We start from the raw sequence: 21,518 nt of genomic DNA, 5'->3' as shown, positions 1-21,518 counted from the left end.
TAAGTATTTAGGGGGCTGGGTCACGCCTCCAAATGCTAGTCTTACATGCAGAGCAAATGCAAATGTTTGTGGGTCTTGCCAAAGCTGCCTGCTATGCCATCGCATAAGCGCATTAAATTAACAGTTTGAGAAGCATTTCGGAGCAGGTTTGACAAGTACTCGTGAGCCTTTCAGTTGATTCTTTTTTGAGAGAGTGGAGCAGGGGGTTTACAAAACTCTTTTTATATAGCACATATGGAGATTATTCTTTTGTTTTGTTTCGTTTTGTGACAATGATTTTTAGCAACAACAAATATTACATATGTACTCGTAAGTAAATACCATTATTGTAACATTTTACAAACATTTAGACGCGTGTGTGAATGTATTAGTTTTAATCCTTTTGTTCCGCCATCGTTTCTTGTGTTTTTTTCTTCTAGGTTTTTCCTGTTCTTATTTTGCTGGTTGGTTGGTTTTCTGTTTTGTTTGTTTAAAATTAGACAATTTACAATTTGATTTTGATTTTGTTTTTGTTTATATAAAAAATACATAATTACAACTAATTGTTTGAATCACTTCTTTGAGACATACATAAAGTGCATTTGTTTTATTCCTTCCTTTTTTTTTCTTCACATTTTTGTTACTTTTTTCTTTCGATTTTGCTTCGATTTGCATGCTTACAGTTGGAGAGTCACTTTAGCCGCGCAACATGTTGACCAGCATCGCCGCCAGGATGGTGACGAACAGGAATGAAACCACAATGCAGACGGCCTTCTGCTGGTCACTCAGCCGCTTCCGGTTGCTGTACAGCGACGTCATCTTGGCCGCAAAGCGACGCAGGGAGCCACCCTGGCTGGCCAGTCTTGCGGAGATGGCCGTTGAGGAGCTACCGGTGATGGCGCCGACGACACCACCGCCGTGCGGATGATGGGCATGGTGCATGTGATGGGAGTGATGCAAGTGGTGCTGGTGATGCATGTGGTTGCCGCGCAGAAGGAGATTGGAGCCGGCACAGCTGGAGCCCGCCGTGGAGGAGCCAGACGATGCGTTGCCATCGCCGCCACACGGCTGATGATGATGGTGGTGGTGATGATGATGGTGATGCAGTGGATCGCCGCAGGCATTGAAGTTCGACAGCTCCTGCTGCAGCCGGCCAATGGCCAGGGGATCGGCTCCCACGCCGCTGCTGCCACTGATGGCCGAGGCACTTACGGACCTCAGGTGCAGGCCATTGGTGGAGCCATTACCCGCCGACAGCTTCCGGCTGCTACGCTGCGAGGACTGTGTGGCCGTATTGGGGGACGTGGAGCCGTGCAGGTGGTGGTGGCAGGTGGCCGAACTGGGATCCAGCTCGTTGGGCACCTGATACCGCAACGGACTCGATGGCTGGCCGTAGAGAAGCTCTCCGCCGGACGCTATCCGCACGGGACAGACGCGGAACTGGTAACAGGTGCCCGCAGCCAGATTGTCAATGGTGAACTTTGTCTCAGGGCCACGGTACAGCTGACGATAGTCCTGGTTGGCCAGATTAAGGGGAGCTCCGCTCGCACTGCCGCTGGAACTGCTGCTGCGACCCTTGGGCGTCTCCGTTTCCAGTTCGGCGGCACCCAGCACCGCGTACTGCAGCTCATACTCGACACGGTCGTGGAAGGAGTTCTTCGAGTGCTGCCACTCGAGGGTCAGCTGCATGCCCAGCTGGCCGGGCAGATCCATCAGGCACACACTGTTCTCGTGCACGACACGCGGCGGCTTGATGTTGGCCGGCAGCGTGGCACTCGTCTCGAACACATAATCCTCGGAGTAGTCGCCATCGCCAGCCCTGTCCGTGTGGGCGTAGATGCGGAAGGTGTAGCTGCTGCGCTCCTGCAGCTTGTGCACCTTGCACATGCAATTGGTGCCGGAGTAGACGGCCTGGAACTGCTTCGCTCGGCTCACGTACATCTCCACAAAGTACTTGGTGAAGTCAGCGCCACCTGCGGCCGCTGCTCCATTGGTCTTGCCGCCCGGTCCACCCTCGCCCCACTTCAGCTTGATGTAGTTGTGGCCCGCACCGCTGCACTCGAGGCGCGGTGGAGCTGGTGGCGCCGGCTGCGTGGTCAACTTCGCATAGGCACTGAATGCTCCGGCTCCGATGGCATTTACGGCCTGAACGCGAAACTTGTAGCTGGTCTCGGGCATCAGGCCCGTCACTGTGTACCGGGTGCACGCATCCGGTGTGGCAATCGTCCGCTCTCCATACTCGATGTTGTACGAGCAGATTGGCGAACCATGCGCCGCCGGCTGGGTCCAGTTGAGGGTCACTTCTTGGGCTGTGAATTCGTAGCCCTGCATTTGAGGTGCGCCGGGCACAGCGGCCGGGGTGCTCACACACACCACATCCGAGGCGGTACCAGAGCCGGCGGCATTGCTGGCCAGGATGCGGAAGAAGTAGCGTGTGAAGGGTGCGAGGTTCCTCAGTTCGGCGCACGTCAGCGCTCCCTGGTAGCAGTTGTGGAACTCCGTGCTGGGTGGCTCTCTCAGAGGCTCCTGCTCTTGCTCCTCGTTGCGCTTCTCTTGGCTGGCACTCTTCAGGATGTAGTTGGTGACTGGGGCGCCGTTGTCCTGGAGAGGCGCCTGCCAGCTCACGCTCAGATGTGTGGCCGACTTGACCTGCACGCGCAGCTCCTCGGGCACACCTGGTGCGGCTGCTGCTGCTGCTGAATTTCATCCACTGGGACCAGTTGCCAGCTCCGATGCGATTGATGGCGCGCACCTGCACCTCGTACATGCCGCCAGGCACCAGATCCTGGGCCACAAAGTACGCCTGCTTGCCTCTGTACACGATGTGGGGTGGCTGCACTTGCTCCAAGCGGCGCATTTGCACCTCAAACTCCAGGATGGGGGCGCCGCCATTGTATTCAGGCTGATGGAGCTTCAGGAGTGCTGCATACGGCGAGGGCGGGTCACTGGAGTACGGTGGAGGTGGAGCCGCCGGGGCCACAGCCTCTGTGGTGACATGTCCGATGTCCGAGTAGGGACTCTGACCGGCGGGACCCTCGCAGCAGGCACGCAGCTGATAGGTGGTCCCGGGCTGCAGGCGCTCGCACATGGCCTCGGACTCGGAGCCGCTGTAGATGCGCTCGAACACAGGCCCCGAGCTCAGTTCCAGATGGTAGCGAAGGATGCTCGCTCCACCAGTGTCTGCGGGCGTGTCCCAGCGCGCCTTGAAGTGGGTGCCATGGATCTTGCCCTTGGCACTCGGCTTGCCCGGCCTGCCCGGACGCTCGGCGGCCGTTCGGTAGCTAACCTCTGGCGACCACGGCGAGACTCCGGCCTCGTTCTCGGACCTGAGACGGAACTGGTAGCTGCACGCACGGCGCAGCTGTAGGCACTCGTAGTGGAGATCGGTACCCTTGTAGGTGTTCAGGTAGCCGTGTCCGGACTCTGCATCCTGCAGCTGCAGCAGAAAGTCCCCATCCTGGGTGCGCCGCTCCCAGAACAGCTTCAGCGAACTGGGGCTGCTCGAGTGCAGCTGCGGGGGCTTGGGCGCCGCCGGGGGATTGCCAGCGGTGCTGTAGCTGCTGATGGGCGAGTACAGGGACTGGCCCACCTCGTTGACGGCGGCCAGACGGAAGCTGTAGACAGTCGTGGGCTGCAGCTTGCTGATCACATAGTGCTTGGCCTTGATCTTGGCCAGCTCCACGAACTTTATGGGCTGGCCCTTGCCCTCGTCGTACTCCAGCAGATAGTGCTGAATGGTCGCGCCATTCGCCGGCGGTGCAGCCCAGCGCAGATTGATGGAGCTCTTGGTGCGGGACACCAGCTTAGGGGGCAGAGGCTGGTCCGGCTCACAGGCTGGGGTGCGGAACTCTGTTGGCTCGCTGACAGTGCCCTGCAGCTTCTGGTAGTGCACCTGCAGTCGCACCAGATAGTCCTGTCCCGGCTGCAGATCCTGCACAATGCACTCGTATGCCTCGCCTCGATAGAGACTCTTGTATTTGCACTGTTTGCCCGAGTCGCTGAGCAGAACCTGGTAGCGCAGGTCGCGCATATTGATGAGCAAGGCATCTGTGATGACGGGCGATTCCCAGATGATTTTCGCTGCTCGCGAGGTCACATCAATCACCTCGGGCTTCTCAATGGCCGAGATTTGCTCCACAATCGTCGACTGGTAGTCCTCCTCATCCTCTCCGGCCAAGCTGGAATTGTCTTCGCCATCCTCGGATGTGCCCACCGAACTGGCGCCACCCACACTGCTGCCCGTTCGCTGGGGCAGTGGCGTGGCTGTTCCTTGAGGAATGGCATTGGGATTGCCGTTCCTCTGCGGCTGCTGCAGCTGTTGCTGTTGTTGTTGCTGCTGCTGCTGCTGCTGCAGCAGTTGCTGCTGGGCGAGGCGACGCACATGATTGTTGTTGTTGTGCAAGTGATTGCTGTTGTTGTTGTTGTTGCTGTTCATGTGATGGTTGTGATTGTTGAGGTGCGGTGGCAGCGGCAGCACACCCACCGGAATGTTGTTGTTATTATTGTTGTTGGTGTGATGGCCATTCAGATCGTTGACACCGCGCAACGAAGGCGAATGTGTGGGCGTGGGATCTACATAAAAGAGAGAAAATTCAACTTTAGGATGGCTAAATCAGGATAGTAACTGGACAGCTGGTTCACTCACTGGACTCCCTTTGCTTCTCCAGTTTCCGCAGCAGCTTCGTATGTTGCCGCTGGCTGCGCTCATCCCGATAGTTGGGCGGCGACGGCGAGTGCGGGGAATGTGTGTGGACTGCTGGCGGTGGCTGCTGCTGCTGCTGTGCCGCATTTACAGGCTGCGGTGGTCCACCTCCACCTCCTACACTGGGCGGTGGCTGCTGCTGTGGCGCACCCTGTGGAGGCGGCATTTGATAATGCGGTGGTCCATTGCCAGCAGGACCTGGAGGGTAGCCGGCCATGGCCGGCGTATAGAAATGCGATGTACCATTGGCGCTTATCTGTGGATGGGGAATATTATGTTTAGTTGGTTAATAACTACATTTAAGTGGTCTAAATACTTTAAACACGACACTTCTGGTGCTGCTTGTGGTCGATGTTGTCGTTGTGGTAGTTTTCTTTTGCTGCTGCTGCTGCTCCATTTTCCCCATTCCCATCCAAACTAGAACTACCACGTCAACATCTACACGTTGGCTATAAATAACAGTCGCGGTGGTGCGGAGAACGAGCGCTGATAACAATAACTAATTAATTTGCCAAATGTTATCAGGGCGCCTGTGAGAACTTTCTAGCGGAGTTCACTCGACAATTTCACTGGAAATTGGTTGCTTAAGATCTTTGACAACTGGCACAACTTGTTCTCAACAATCAGTTGAATTTTTGAAATTTAAATAATTGCAAATGCAACAACAACACATGGATTAAATCGATGTTTTTTTCGAAAATTAATTAATTACAATGGATGGCCCGCAGAAATATACCGCAATAAACCTTCCTATTTAAAAAAAAATACCATAAGCATTCCAAGGAAAATACCAAACTTAACCCGCTCAACCCCCCCTGTTTTTAACCCGGTGAATAGCCTGAGTAAAATAGCGGAAAATAATATTTGTATGCTTGTAAGTTAATCTCTTAGATCGTGTCTATAAGGTATTCCGACTTCCAAATATATTTAGCCATAAAAGGTGCTGTTCAGAAATTTGTAAAGTCACTTGTCTGTCACACCACCAACCAAATATCGTCAGGCGCTGTGACAGCTGAAGAACCCGATTCGTAATTTCCACAATAACCTGAATATAGGCAGTGGTATTAATTTTTAGTTTTTTAACCATTTAATGGGTTGTAAACTGTTTAACTTATGCAGCCCAGTCATTGTCAACATTAACATTCACTCAAGCAGTGCAATGTGGAGTGCCACAGCAAGCAGCTTCTAGACAGGGCCCTCTACATGGCGCGCCCGTTTGAAAGTACAATTTGCACTGAATTCCAGTGTGATCTGATTTCCACAGCGAATCATTAACCAAATTGGTTTCGCTGTTTATGGGCACCGGCAATTATCCACGCCCGCATGCTGTATTAAGCAAAAATTACCCCAAGATATCTGATGATTGATAATTTTTGAGCGCAAAACTGGGTGGAAAATGCTTCAGTGAAATCAAGCTAATTTCAGGTTTTTTGCATGTCCAAAGTTGGCTTTAAAAAAGTTTTGCAATTTTGTATGATGACTTTAAAGCATTTTGCACCTAATTGTTGGCACTTGACTATCATTCTGGCAAGAGGCCGACACCCAGCACCCAAAAATGGACGATGCTGCATGGTTATTATGGATGATCATAAAATATGAATACCGCCGCCCGCCCAGGCCACCAATATAGGTCAAAGTTAATGAGTTTCTTCTTTTATTATTTTTTGCGGTCCAACAACGGAAACGCCATGACTGAGAGAACAAAAGCAGTCGGAGGGGATTATCACACAACAGAAAAAAAGTAAAAACAAAAAAATTGAAAGATGAAAACTCATTCGGCGAGGGAGTTACAGAGCTGTAGAGCTGCAGACCTACAGAGTTTCGGTTTCAGTTGAAGCTTCTCTTTGGATGTGGCGCGACAGTTACAGTTATCCGAGCGCATAGCTCAAGTTGCATAATGGCAATGCGATTCCGCAGATGGAGAGAGACGCCGACTGTACGACTATGCTATGCAAATTAGCATACAATCAAATTATAAACATTTCAACATAAACACACAAGCGGAAACTGCCATTTTGTGTGGCACTGTGTATGCTCTGTGCTGTGCGAATATCTCTGCGAGTGAGTGTGTGTGTGTTGTGGCAGCAAATTGTTAATTAAGTCAAGGAAAATTCAGCTCGAGTCAAGCAACCGCCGGGCACTTTCATTTCAGCAACAAACCGTGACGACGCCACATGTGTCCGAAGCTGCACCACCAACCACAACCGGCAGCAAACGGATGAAGTTGTTGGTGCTGCATGCATTAATCAAGTTTTCCACTGTCAAAATGGCATTAGGATAGCCAGCGACAGAGCTGGAGCCTGGCTGAGGCTGAGGCTGGGACTGCTTCGGCTGCTGCCGCTGCTGACTGGCAAGTTATGTAAAAATGTGACAGCAAAAGTTCAACTCAAGTGGAGTTCAATTAAAAGTCATCGAGTGGCGCATGAGGCATGGGTTGCTGGGGGTCCGGGGTCTGGAGTTTCGCCTAACCCATGGGCAACAATGTTGCCAGCCAGCAGCGGGCACGACCGGGCCAGGCCAGGCCAGCATTTACTCGTAATGGATTGCATTTACTAGATAAAACAACATCAACAACCATTAGCTTGGGTCTACAAATTGTTATGCAAATCGAAAACGTAATGTTTAAAGGTAAACGTTTGTCTTCTCGGCTTGACAGTTGGCGTTTGCTGGCAACCCTGCCACATCATCAGTCCCACAGTCCCCTCCCTTTGCTGGCTACTGGGAAATCCTGTTACTAAATACATTTTTAATTTATTAACCCCCTAAAAATTAATGCATTTTTTATGCTCTGACTGCCTTTTTAATTGTCTTCTCCCGTAATTTATGTTCATTGGGGGAAAAACTGTTTGATTTTTCTGCTCAAATAATATAAATCAACCCAAAAGTGTCAAGCAATTATGGTAGACGATTGCCTCAGAGCATAACCGGAAAGCGAGTAATCATTGGAAATTATATAATCCACAATGCAATTAATTTCTTTTTTAATTGAGAGATTGATAATACTATAATAAATAACATCAAGCGGGACAGGTGGGCGGCAAGGGGTGCTGTTGGGTAACAGAATTTAAATTGCGTTAGGCGCTAAGCCAGAACCGGAATGCCAACCAATTTCTGTATGGGACTAAGTCACGAACTCGTAGCATCAAGAGAGCTATTCCCGCTCTATTCAAGGCAGAATGGGTAGCGGTTTTCCGCAATGGAAATGGAAAATATTTCAATCAAATTTTCGCTAACAACTTTCTGCACATAAAAGAAATGATGAGAATGTTTATGTTGTACAATGAAATTGTTATTATTAAATTATTAGACATAAGTGGCCGCCCGACAGTGGCCCGGCTGACAGACCAGACTGTGGGGATGACAGAGCCAGAGGCAGGAGTGGTCCGAAACGTGATGTGAATGGGTAACGCTCATCTGCTTTGGTTAACAACCATCTATTTTATTTTTATTTTCTTTCGCTATTTTGCAAATTAGCGAGGCAATTTGAATGGAATGCATGTGCCGCTGCCGCTGCCTTTGCCTTTGGCCGCTTCTCATGGGAGCCGAACTAGTTCCGAATGGTAATGGCGCAAAAATATAATAATGCTAAATTTAACAATAATTTAAAATGTCAGCAATTTGTTACATTTCAAGAGCACACAAATGTATCTGCCATGTAATTTTTCTATTATTGCAAACGCTAGACAATTGCTGGGATATTTGTGTAAGAAAAAGTGGTGGAAAGACTTTTTTGACTGATCAAAAAAATACAAAAATCGTACCATGTAATCTCAACAAATAGCCATATAAAAGCAATAATAAAATAGACTTTTTCCTACAAAACTAAAGGTGAAGAAACTATGTCTCATGCGAACTTTGCTTCCAATGAACCCTGGCGGGCAAACAACAAACTTTGTTCATCTGGCAATCAGTTGCCGAGTGCGCCCCCTCTGGTCACGTAGCCCCCCACAGTAGGTTCGCTGGCAATTAGCATTCAAAGCAAACGTCTTCGTGGCACCTCCCGCTCCCTCCGTCCAGTCAAATGATTGTCAAAGCTCACGCCTAAATGACAGCTTGCGAAATGAAAGGCCGAGCAGAGTGAGAGGCGATTGCATTTTTGCACTCAAATATTTGCCGGAGAGTGACCGGTTGGGTGACTCACCTACGGAGACTGGAATAATGCGAGCAGCTAATTAGTTATGCAATTTTCACGCTTTTCCGCTGTGGTTTTCCCCCGCTCAGGGGCTTCTCTCCGAGTCAGAGTTAGTCAGCGAAAAGCTTATGGAGAAAGGCAAACACAAACACAATGTATGCAGGGGCACACACAAACACGAAACACAAAACACAATAAGCAAACAAAGCGAAATTGCAGTTTATAAACTAACTAACCAATAAATAAATAAATTATAGATGCAAAGCGACGCGTTGGCCGACAGCTTGCCAGCTGTTTTTCCATTTAATGTTTTTTATTACTATTTGCTTTTGTTTAAACTTTATTTTAATAGTTGTTGCTTTTTGTTGTAATTGGCATTTAGCTAAAAGTTTAGCCATTTTAGATCGTCTGTCTCAACGCGGAGGGAGTTGCTTTCCATTGTTCCAAGTGCAGTTCTGCTGGGGTTTAGTTTCGCAATGAATAAACCAGCCGGCATAAACAGTCTCCTCCTTTTGTATCAGCCCCCTGATTGCCAAGGCCACCGAGCAATTGAATTGTTTTCTAGGAACAACTTTACCCGGATCCGATCCGGTGCACAATAAATTATATTACCAGACGAGACGACACTCGCGACTCGCACCGCCTCGCCTCGCCCCCATGAAAATTTCACTTGAAAATCGAATTAGCATCGGGGAATTATTGTTGCATTCGCTGATTGCAATATTGTTCGCTCAATTAGCTGTAAAATAATTGATAAGCAGCCCTGCCGCTTGCTCTGTGAGAATTGTGGATTTTCGAGGAAGTGGGGTTCAATTTGCTATCGAAATGGGATGTCTATATGGTATTTACGAGTGCACACACAGTGACAAATAGGCAATATATTGCACATTTTGATGGTCTGGCAAAGAAACACATCCATTTTTCCCATTTGAAATATTACAGACCTCGTAAAGTACGAAACAAAGTATTGAAGATTGAAATTCTGAATAATTCTTTGAGAAATAATTGAGTGCAAAGTTTTTGTTCATAAGCAGCTACAATTGGATTGCAATTTTGAATAGCTCACTCCAGAAAGTTGGGGTTTCAAGTCATTAAAAATGTATGAGCTTGTCTAAAGTTTGCATGTACTTTGGGTATTATGGGAAGCATTCATAAATTATAATCAATTTGAAACTAAGTTTATGAAAATACATTAAAGTTTGTACAAATAAATTACTCTTAAGGTTGATAGCTGTTGAATGCTAATGAAAATTTATGAATCTAACTGATTCATTTCGGTTAACATTCATTTTAACGGGTGGAAAATGGGGTCACTAGTTTAAGTACCTTGGAAAAACTATTCCAATCAATTATAAAGAATCCAATTAGAGCTACAACCAAAGAGTAAACTTCTAAAAAATCCAACCGATAACCACTTTAGTTCATTTAAAGCCTATCTCTAGATTTCTCTACTCTATTCATTCCCGATCTATGAGTATCTCTCTCTCACTCCCAGTCATAAAACACAAGTTAATTACACTTAACGGATAACTCTCAGGGATGGAGAAACTACTTACGAATGGCGGTGGATGCAGGTGTCCCTGTCCGGGATGGAGCTGTTGGTATTGCTGCGGCGACAGCATCACGTGGGTCACAGTTCCATTCTCATTGACGTACTGCGGCACCTGGACGGGCACCGTCATCGGTGGCGGCGGTCGACTCTGGGAAACCATTTGAACGGTTGCGGGACCTGCAAAGAGCACAAGAGCGATAGGGAAAATTATTTAAAGAATGCTTCAACAAATGGCAATATGCTGATGAAACAGATAAATAGATGTGTGTGCGATATATGTATGTATAGATATGTATGCATACATATGTATATATTCATATGTGTGGTATATGTAAAGCTTGAAGGCAAAAGCTAAAGCAGTCGACAGTTGGCGCCAGCGAGGCGACATCGAGACAGAGACAACGCCAGGACATGGCCAGGACATGGGATGGGACGGGCATAGGGACGGGAACACTCATGGCTGCTTTATGTCAGCGGCGATTTCACTGTGTTTGTTTAATGGATATCTCTCTTTCTCTCTGACTCTGAATCTCTGTGAATATATGTACATATACACACACACATACACAAATATATACATATGTATATGGAAATATGTGTGTGTTTGCTGCAGCCAACAAAATGCTTGACAGAGTCTGCCAATTTCCCACACCCATGGGGCACTCTCGTTCTCCCCTCTCCCTCTGCCAACGCTCCACTGGCTCACCCTCTCGAACTACTCAACTACGATACGCATACGCACCGTTGCCCAATTCCGATTTCATTTGCAATTTAAGTCTGCCCGATGATTAATATCCATACCGTACACCCGTTACTCCCAAAAGCCATAGGCTGCCTGCATTGTCACCATCTCTCTCCCTCCCTCTCTACCCATTTCTCTTTAATAAATGTGTAGAAATCTCTAGAGCAAACATTTTTTGGCAGCTTTTGGCAAAGAGGATGGGAGAAAGAGAGGGCAGGGCAGGGTTGAACAAACGACAAAGGGAGTTGAAGTTTTTGGGGTTCTTGGCACTGCTTCAGAGCCGCCTCAGAGCTTCATCTTGCATTGTCTGGGATCTGTTCTGTTCTGTTCTGTTTCGGCTCTCGGATACTGTTTCTGGTAACTGGTTCTGGTTTCTGTTGGTGTCATTAGATATCGCGTAAAAGGAGATATACATAGATGGAGGGGTATTGGGGGTGTGCAACTCCCAATTCCATTTCCATCTATGGATTCATTTCAGCTGCAACTTTGTCGCATGTCATTGCCACACAGAATAAACGACAGCAAGCCGCCCCATAAGTCGAAACACTCCCCACCCATTTCCCATCAAACATTTCAGATATATTTTGATTTGTGGATTTGTATTGCTTTTCAATTCCATTTATCTTCCTTCCTTCCTTCCTTACATCCATCCTTCCAGCCGCCTTTTGGCTGCATTGCGACGACTGAAAGCCAACACACACACATAGAAAAAAAAGAAGCACTCCCAGAAGAATGAGCAATCATTTGGTGGGCTACCCCAGCGATTTGTTAAACGGAGATGTCTGGACAAGATTAGCATTTAATTTTGGGGAATAAATGATAAGATATTCATCTTGAATGATGGAAAAGGCCGAAGAAAATGACGTACTCATGGGTGGTAAATAAAACTTGACAAGAAACTAATCTAAAAGTACATTTGATTGAAGCTTCAACAAAAAAAGAAAGGCCTAGCAATTGTAGGCAAAAACTTCTTAAATTTCAATTTATTCTTTGTTAATATCCATACATTTTTGTACCAAAACATTCAGCCATAAATATGTAGATACAAGTATGTATGTACATATATACATAATTCCCATAAAAACAAAACGAGAGCAATCCATGAACATTCGTGTTCATCATAAAATGCATTCCGTGTTTGCCCATCAATATGGATGGGGTCAAAATGCGATTTCCCAGCTGCGCTTTGCCGGGGCGCCACCACTTCCAGCTTCCACCATTCAACATCATCACCAAGTATGTACCACCACGACTATCATCATCATCACAGATGCAGTTGGCAGCTTTGCACTTTGCATGCCCCGGCACGTAAAAAGAATGTTGCCACGCCTGACCCCCCCCCACCAACCGCACAACATCCATGCTCTGGCGGCTACTTTCGCGTTTCTATTATTTCTTTTTGCTGCAATTTGTTCTAGTATTTTATGTGGGTTTTGCTTTTTTTTTTTTTTTTTGCCTGGGTGTGCCTGTGCTCTGTTTTTGCTTGCTAAACAATGCAGCGTTGCATTTTTTATGGGCACCACGCGGCGTATGCGTAATATCGGCTAATGGAACGTGGGGGCGCCTTCGTTCTCCGGCTTTCGCACTTGCTTTCATAGTTAAACTGTAAACTTAGCGGTAATGCGGCCTGGTAATACGCTTAGCCATGTCTCGCGTCCATTCAGGCCGAAAATGCGAGCAGCAGACGTAGAAGATTGAGCCACCAGACGGGGGCACTGTCACTCATCCCCACGGCTTTTTTGTGGGAGGTGGCGGCTTCTGTCCACTTCCATCCCGACGGCTCTATCCGGGGGACGTGGTCTAATCAACTGTTAAATGCTGTCCGCCAACCAGTCAGCCGTACCGTACTTTGCAATAGGTCTACTCCCTGTACGTTGTACGTGTCCATTGTCCGTTGTCCGGAGCTCTGCTCTTTATCTGCTCTTAGGTGTAAAAATGTTGGTTTAGTGCGCTGACGCATAACGCGACAAAGCAAAAAACTGATGATGGCTGATAAAAGCAAACACCAGCCGTTCTACTGCACTTTCCGAGAGACCAATACCTGATGCAGTTAATCATCCAGCTAAGGGTTGGGACGCTTCGCTTGGAGTTTGGTGCTGTCTGGGTCTGGGTCTGGCCAGGAAATGCACACCGCACCGTTGTGAATTTCCGAGCAGCCAAGCAGCATTTGGCCACGTGTTAAAAGGCAGCAATTAGTTAGGCGAGACTTTCAGCTCCCACTGGGGTAGGAGTGGTTGGTTCAGCTTATCACTTGGTAAGCAGACAGACAGTTAAATGAAGTACTTCAGCCACTGCCCCATCTATGCTCCACCAGCCCATCCCGGGCAAATGTCTGCGACTTCAACTCAAACTTAATTAATGCTAAACTGCTTAAGAAGCAATGGGCTGCGTCTACTAGGGGAAGGTCTACAGGGAGAGCGATGGGTATAGAGGTAGAAGGTTTCGCTGGTACGTGCGGAAAGTGTAAGTAAATCCATTTATCAACGAGGGTTGGCCCAGGTGGAGGATACATTTTGGGGCAGGTTTAAGCGAAAATTTAAGGAGCATATCATAGAGTTTTTGCACATTTTTCTAGGTATTTAAATCCATTCTTTGGTAATGAAACTTTTGTTTAATATAAGAGTAAAATCTATTTAACATGTAGCTTGAAAATCTCAATCTCATTCCTCAATTAAATATTATTTAAATATTTCCCTGCAGACTCCAATTTCAACCCTCGCTGGCAACCAGATCATCATCTTCTACTTTAATTTTCTACGCTGATGCGTTGACCTTGCCCTCCCCCCAACACTCCCCACTGTTCCACCGCTACAACTACAGTGTCGAAAATAAAGTTGCGTCTCCAACGCGTTTTGGCTAATTGCAAATTGTTATTGCTTTCCTGTTTGTTACGCATTGTTGCCTCACTGGCCTCCCATCCTGCCGTTCACCAGCCTACCAACAGCCCTCCTGCCTGCCCTCCTGCCGCCCGCCTTGCTGTCTGTCATCCACTCCTCACTTAGTCATTGTATAGAAACCGAGTCTGAGGTCAGGGGCACCACCTCAAAGAGCTGTTGTCTGGAAGGTTCCGATTGTTCTGACACGCACACGCAAAACACGCACAAAATGTCTATAAAATTAATAACAATTCGGTTAACTTTGAATGCGATGAAGAAAATGCTCTGTTCTGGTTGAAATTGTTGGGGGATTTGTGTGTTCTGTGGCTTCTCAATGAATTGAGTGCTATAAGTGAGTTATTGATGTTGATTTAATCGGATATATGTATGCTATAATATACATACATATATATAGTCATACATAAAACACTTATTTATATTCATATTCACTTTCGTTTTGGAGTTGAATAAACTTTCGATTTGCTGTGTGGTTGATTTATGTTTATTTTTTTTTTAGAGCGGACATTGACAGGCCTGATGATGATTTGTGTGGTGTCCCAATAAATTGAACATCCATATATTTTGATTTGTGAAAGTCAATTCTCCATGGAACCCCACCACAATACTTATCGCAGTCTCTTTCTCTTTAGATGTACATGCTCGTATTTGCTCGTTAAGTTTCCCTCTTTTGTTCTTGATAATTACCGACCAAATCTAGACCAATTTGCGGTTAGTTGGCTCATTATAATCGACACTTTTCCACACTTATCTCACATTTTCCGCTCATCTCCGTTGCGTGTCTCCCTCTATTTCTCTCTCTTTCTATGTCTCTTTTTCTCTCTCTCTAGCAATTATTCAACTTCAATTAACGATGCGTGCGCAATTATCTCGATAATTATGGCGACTTTTACAGCTTTAAATATAACAACACAAAAAAAAACTTTCGCAAAATGCAATTAGAGCAGAAAATTCACGAGTTCTTCAATGGAAAGCTCTCGTTTCTCATTTCTCCTTATCATTTGGTACAACAAATTCCTCAAGTATTAAAGTGTTCTCTCCCTATCTCTCTCTCTCCTCCGAACAAATCGCATTAATTGCGCATACGCCCCGTTAAACGTCGCCCACAAAAATCGACTAAGACTCATTGATTGATGGGCGGGCACAAGGGGAGGTTCCTTACTGCTGGAGGCTGTACGAGAGGGGATGGTAGGTGGTAGTGGGTGCTGAAGGCTGTCTGAGAGAGGGTGGCAGTGTGTGTGTGTGTGCTGGAGGCTGTCTGTGTAGGGCGGTAACTGTCTGTGAGATTGGGAATGGGTATTTGACTTTCCCCGGTTACAGGGGCTGGGGTGGCGCCATCGGACGCCATTTGACAGTCTGCACGTGTCGCACGTTTTGTTGATTGTAGGGATTGCCAGGGGATTGGCAGTGGGGCCGAATCGGCTGCTGTTTTCGCGCCTGTTCTGTGTTTATTTGAATTTCCAATATTTTGCGCACCCAACAACCGCTCAGTGGCCCTCTCCATTCTCCCGAATTCTCCATTTTCCCCTGTAAATATTGTCATTTTGTGTGTCAACGTAAGTGAAGTCCTCATGGGCAACGACACAAATGGGTCCCGACACACAACAAGAAAAATTAAAGGAGAGCAAGGAATTCGGGAGCCGAAGATTTAAATACTCTTTTAGATATACCTTCACTAAGAAAGATGGAATTTATTATTAGAATCCACGGATGAAAATTTCAAATATTTCCAACAATATATTTTTTTTTTTGCCTTGCAAACACCTGTCCAAAAATTATAGTACCCTATTTGCAAGTGCATAAAAAACCTTGGAGCAGGAAAAACGTTGAAACAGTCGTGAAATTTGTCGTCAATGCCGCATGGAATGGGTCGTGTCAGCCTTTCTGTCAGCTGTGCCTACCGCCGTCGCCAGTAAGCGAAACTCTCATCATATCGTACAGATACAGATGCAGATACAGACATAAATACATGCGGATATCTGTATATATATCACGTCAACACATTATGCCTTCATTTATACTTTATGATGAGTAAATATTGTTATTAAAACGAAAAATTGCGCGTTGTCTGAGCGATAAACCATGCCCTCTGACACCACCCAAAAAGGGGGCATGTGGCAAGACTGTTATTCAGCATTTGGTTTATTGGTTTTGTCTCTTCAGTGCAGGGAAAGAGTGCCAGAGGAATATACATCATTGAGGCAAGCCAGGCAGGCAGGAAGGCAGGAAGGCAAGAGAGGCCTTTAAATTAATGTCTGAAGGCATGAACGGCTCTGAGGTTGTATCAGGTGCATAATGTATCAGGGTATCAGGTGGGATAGCCAAGTTAATGACGGGTATTTTCGGTTTAGTTACAGGATTTATACCGATTAGTGAGATATTTAGATGGTGAGGAAAGAGCAGGACCGAAGAAGAGATGTGCAAAGTTAGTTGGGGAGAGAAATGGGTAATGGATGTAAGGGAGGAGCGGGATGTGGGGGATTCTCTGGGAACATTTCAGGTATTTGCTCTGCTCTGTTTAGCCAGTCAGAAACTGATTGGATTAGATTCGTTTAATTATGTTTTGCCATGCAAAGAAAATTACATAAATGATGGATGCCCGTGAGGAAAATTCTTTAATCTGTAAAGTTGCTAAGGCAGAAAAAGTTGTCTGAGATCAAAATTTAATCATAATTAAATATTTTAAAATACTGAATATGTGTCTATTAATTTTAATAAATACATTGAGAGTTTTCAGAGAAAATGGGAATAATTATTCCAAATATTTCGATATTTTCCTAATTGCAAAACTTTCCTCTCACTCTTTGCTTTTTTTCACTTTTTTGACTACGCAAAAATTGTATAGCTCGATTTAATCAACATGTTGAACTAGTTTACTAACTGCCATCGTGGCTGCCCTGCCCTCATTACCATTTCTAGCCACAATCATTAACACTTTCAATTTGTTGCACTCTCGGCCCTGATCCGCACTTAAATTTGCCTCATAACAGTGCTTCAGCACGCCCCCCGCTGCGTTCGACATTACCATAAATGCATGCAGCTCCTCTCTCTCCTGCCAGCTCCTCTGTCAGCCATTAACAATTAGTAGGAACTGTAGCATTTCAGCCCTGCTGTTCGACTGTCCACCTCACGCATAAGCCCCAATTCAATTAACTTGCACACTTAAGAAAAAAAAAAAAAATACAAAATAACAAAAAAGGAATGAACATTTCGCTGTTCTGGTTTCATCTGTCCAGGGGGTGCGTCCCCTCCGGGGTTCGGTTCAACTGAGAGTTCGCCAATTTGGTTCTGCTCTTTTATTTGGAGCTCCACTCTCACTCTGCTCGGACTGTTAGTTCTCTTTCTGCTGCTCATTATTCTTCCTCTGGTGGAGCATTGCTCTGTAAAATGGCATTGACATTAAGAAATGCTAACCCGCAATTTTCAATTTGCCAGCGAGCGGACAGAGACCCACAGACAAGAAAATAGCAGAAACAAAGGGGAGCAAAGATGCAAATACCCTTTAAGGAATTTAAGGATGATGTATACAAGAAGATCAAACGAAATATTGTGATAAAAATGAGCCTACACCATAAAAAACTTAAACTATAGATCTAAAGAATATATATATTTTGCCTTGTCTTAAATCCCAAAGGCTGCATGCAAAATTGTTGATCAAAACTATAGCACCCGCTGCCAGGGTATACCAATTAAGCAGAAATGACTAGAGTGAGAGGGAGAGTAAGTGTGAGAGTGAGAAAGGAAGAAACAATAATAATAACAAGCCAAAGCGAAACAAAGTGTGAAAGAAGCAGAAACAAGGGGGAACGGAACAGCACGAGAAAGCGAAATCAGCGTGTGGCGCATGAAGCTCATTAAAACACGAAATGGAAGACGAATGACCAAGGCAATGAGAGACTTCCCTCAAGTGGGTGGGGACCGAGGGGAAGGATACCAAATGCAGGCGGACCTCGCACAGACCTCGGACCCATACCCGAACCTACCTCTCCTCCCTCCCTGCCGAAACTGAGGAAAAACAAATGAAATCAAATTTAAAGCGTGCTTAATTAATTTTTCCTTCCTCAAGCGGACTGCAGAAATGTGGGCGTTAGCCCGAAACTGGGAGTGGCCTTCTGTGTAGCAAAAGGTTAACTGTTGTTTGTTTGGATTTCCATTGCTTTGGCTTCGCTTTCCTACGTTTGCTTTCCTTCGCTTCCCTCCGATTTACGCTCCTGTTTTGTTAAGACATTAGCAAGGAAGGTGGAAAAAGGGATTTATGCGAAGTAATTGCTGTGGGAGGTGGAACGCCCCCCCAAAAAAAGCGAAGGGCAGACAGCAAACTGAATGATTAATGTGTAGTCGAGAGCTCAGACCCTGATTGGAATTTATTCTTTTTAGTAAAGGATCTAAAAGATTTAATTGCATGCAATTACCAAGATGGATATTTTCAGCAGATTTTCTAGGAAATCGTATTCCTACGTGAAAACCCCATCAAGATGTTTCTCAGAAAAATGGTGTTCTTTCAACCCGAACTAAATCCACTCTATTCCATTTGGTATGATCATTTTTCTTAGACATTGGTGTTCAACGTATAGTTTTACTTAATAAATAATGAAATAACGAATCCATTATTTTCAAATGTGTATTTTAATTTCAGTGCAATTATTGCTGCCCCAGAAAACGGGTAATATATTTTTAAAGCTGCGACTTTTGCCTTTGGGCGGTACTTAAATTTCAATTCGTTTTTGTTGTTGCTGTTTGACTTTTATGGCTTTGGTTTTGCGTTGGCTTGGCTTTTGTGGACTTTGCCAGTTGGCCATTTGGCCATCTCGCCTTGGCCACGGCCATAGCCAAAGCCGTTGCCTTTTTGCCTGAATAATTAATTTTATTTATGCCGCGACAAACGATGGCAGATTCTGTTTTTTTCCATCTCGCCTTTTTTCTCGCTTTTTTTTCATTTATTTTATTCTGATATTTGTTTTTTGTGTCTTGTTCTTTAGCTGTAGTCTTGCCTGAGTCGCAGCCGCAATGCTCATAAATTGTTGAACAAATGCAAAGCAATATGAGAAAGAAAGGAGAGCTTCGGGAACCGCAGTCGTTGATACCCTTGCAGAGAGATCGTTCCCCTATATATGATAATCCTCTGACATATCGGTTCAGTTATAAAAAAAACATGAGAAACCAGTAGGAATGGTCTATGAGCAATATCTCTGCACATTGTATTGAAAGCTAAAGCTCTTATCTTCTATGGTTTGCCAAATTTCTGACTAAAATCCTTAGCACCCACCCGCTAAGGGTATAATGAGGTACAGTGTGGTTGTCACAGCGGGGGGTGGAGGGTGGTGTGGTGCTGGAGCGGAGACAAGACAATTAGTTGGCAAACACGGCTAAAGCAAAACAAAAGTGAAAAGACAAAATAAAGTTACGTTACGCTGATAGCCCAACCAGAAAATAATTTATTTCCCTTTTCCACAGACAAAGACAACACATACCAAGAAAACAGACACATACACATACACGAAGAAGATATACTCATGGACTGAATACTGGTACGAGCAGACACACAGATACATATCCAACCAAAGGCATACACACTCGTATACACCCATACCATTGCTCGTACCATTCCACGTGCTCTGCGCCATTTTGTCCAAAAGAAGATTTATAAGGCCGCAGCCACCGTTTGTCGTTTGTCCGCTGTCGCTGAGGATACTTCAAGGACAAAACATGGTAAAACTCCCCAAAAACAACAGCAGATACTGCAAAAATTCAGACTTAACTCAGACGCAGACCAATAAAACTTAGACAAAAAAAAAGGAAAAGCAACACAAAAATGGGGCCAGCAACACAATATGTATGAAGGTACATGCATAGTAGGGGAATAACAAAAGCAGAACCTAAAGGGTCTGTGTGACCTAGTACAGGTGCTAAGGGACAGACACGAGTCCTGGTTGGGAAGTTCAACAATTTGCACCTGTCACGGTTTGAGCAGCATTGAACCAGTCAGCCAGATCCAATATTTGCACAGCTGTTGTTGTTCAGTTCTTTTCAATTCCACAACACCACCAATCCCTACTCTGATATTTGGCCAAGGTGTTGGCTTGGGATTTGGGTCAGTCAGTCATTCAGTCAGGGTTTAGTACCTATACTCGTATGGCAGCTCTATAGTATATATGTACATATGTATTTACATTTATTTGTGTGTGTGTTGGGTCAACGTCTTGTGGTCATTGTTTTTCGTCTGTCCCAAAAGGTTCGCTCGTTCGTTCTTTCGCTCGCTTCGTTGATTTGTTGGGGCCTTAGGCTGGCGAAACATTAATCAAAATACCCTTAATTAATCATCCTTTTGTTTTGGAGGAGTCTGAGTGTCCCAGGAGTAAACCTCAGTGCAAAAGGAACCACAGTCAGGCGTAAAATTAAAATTAAAACGCATTTAATTCTACCAATTAGAGAAAGATTTTTTTTAAGAGCGAAAGTTTGGTATATTTTTTTAGGGAAAACTGCTTTAATTTTCCTACATTTTGGCATAACTTTTGCTGTTTGTATGCTCTAGCTATTATTGAAAGTTTCTCGTGATTTACGCTATGGTTGACAGCTAGCTGGCAATTTTAACTGCCGTCCACATATGTCACTTCAGAAACTCCCTGTACATCCCCCTGATCCACCCAGCCACCTATCAAGCAGCCCCCCCCCAGACAGACTAACGACGCCTTCTGTTATTGTTGTGCTTGTCAAACCGTAAATGGCGTCACTTTGACAGTCTGTCCTCTCCCCCAAAATGGGGGAGACCTGCCCCATGCCTGCTAACCTACTGTCCATCACCGCTGTCTTTTTGTTTTTGTCCACTCACTTACTAGTATACTCGAAGATATGTTTATGGATACCAATTTATTTTGTTTAACATATTTTATGCGCATTTTATGGCAATATTAATTTTTGGTTTCCGTCTTGACGAGCTGTTGTTGTTGTTGCTGTCATCACGCCTTTTAATGACCATTGATTGGACACGAGATCGCAAACAAATATTAATAAAAAATTAATCCGATTTGTGCACATGGCCTAAGGCTGATTTAGAGGGATGAACTTTCATAATTCGCTCAGAATATGGGAAGGGATGATGAGAAGGACAAGGAAAATCCTTGTGGTTTTGAAGGTATTACATGGAAAATTTCGGAAGTCACTTGTGCTCTTGTGTACATGCTAGCAGCTTCCTTTATAAATGAATATAATGGTCTGCAAAGTTAAAAATTCCAGCTTTTAATTTTAATTGAAACTCCTAACAGTATAACTCTCTTTGGCCACACGAGACTGCACCCCTGCTGCAACTCAAAATTCACTGGAGAACTCCATCAAAATGGCCAAATAAAAAATGCTCGTAAATAAAGCCATTAGCTGCCACTTTATAAAACCAGTATTAATTAAATTTTTGTACTCGTCGAACAAATTAAAAATCTTTTTTTTTTGCCAAATGCGCCAACAATTTATGACAAGAATTTTTGTTAATTATTTTTGGCTTTTTGTAGTTGTTTGTATGCGAC

The 21,518-nt window shown here is 45.3% G+C and overlaps 1 protein-coding gene across 1 annotated transcript in view; it reads right to left on the bottom strand.

Moving 5' to 3' along the window:
• Nucleotides 1-501: 501 nt before the first annotated feature.
• The window catches only part of LOC117901874, a 148,471-nt gene continuing 127,454 nt past the window's right edge, over nt 502-21,518 (bottom strand). The window contains 4 exon segments of the mRNA XM_034812831.1: nt 502-2,673; nt 2,675-4,551; nt 4,625-4,937; nt 10,370-10,542. Coding sequence (XP_034668722.1) covers nt 676-2,673; nt 2,675-4,551; nt 4,625-4,937; nt 10,370-10,542 — 4,361 coding nt within the window. The 3' untranslated portion in view covers nt 502-675.

The sequence above is a fragment of the Drosophila subobscura genome, chromosome U (genome assembly GCF_008121235.1).
Source record: "Drosophila subobscura isolate 14011-0131.10 chromosome U, UCBerk_Dsub_1.0, whole genome shotgun sequence".
Lineage (NCBI taxonomy): Eukaryota > Metazoa > Arthropoda > Insecta > Diptera > Drosophilidae > Drosophila > Drosophila subobscura.
Note: the sequence above shows the minus strand (reverse complement) of the source record. Positions and strands in the feature narration are given on the sequence as shown.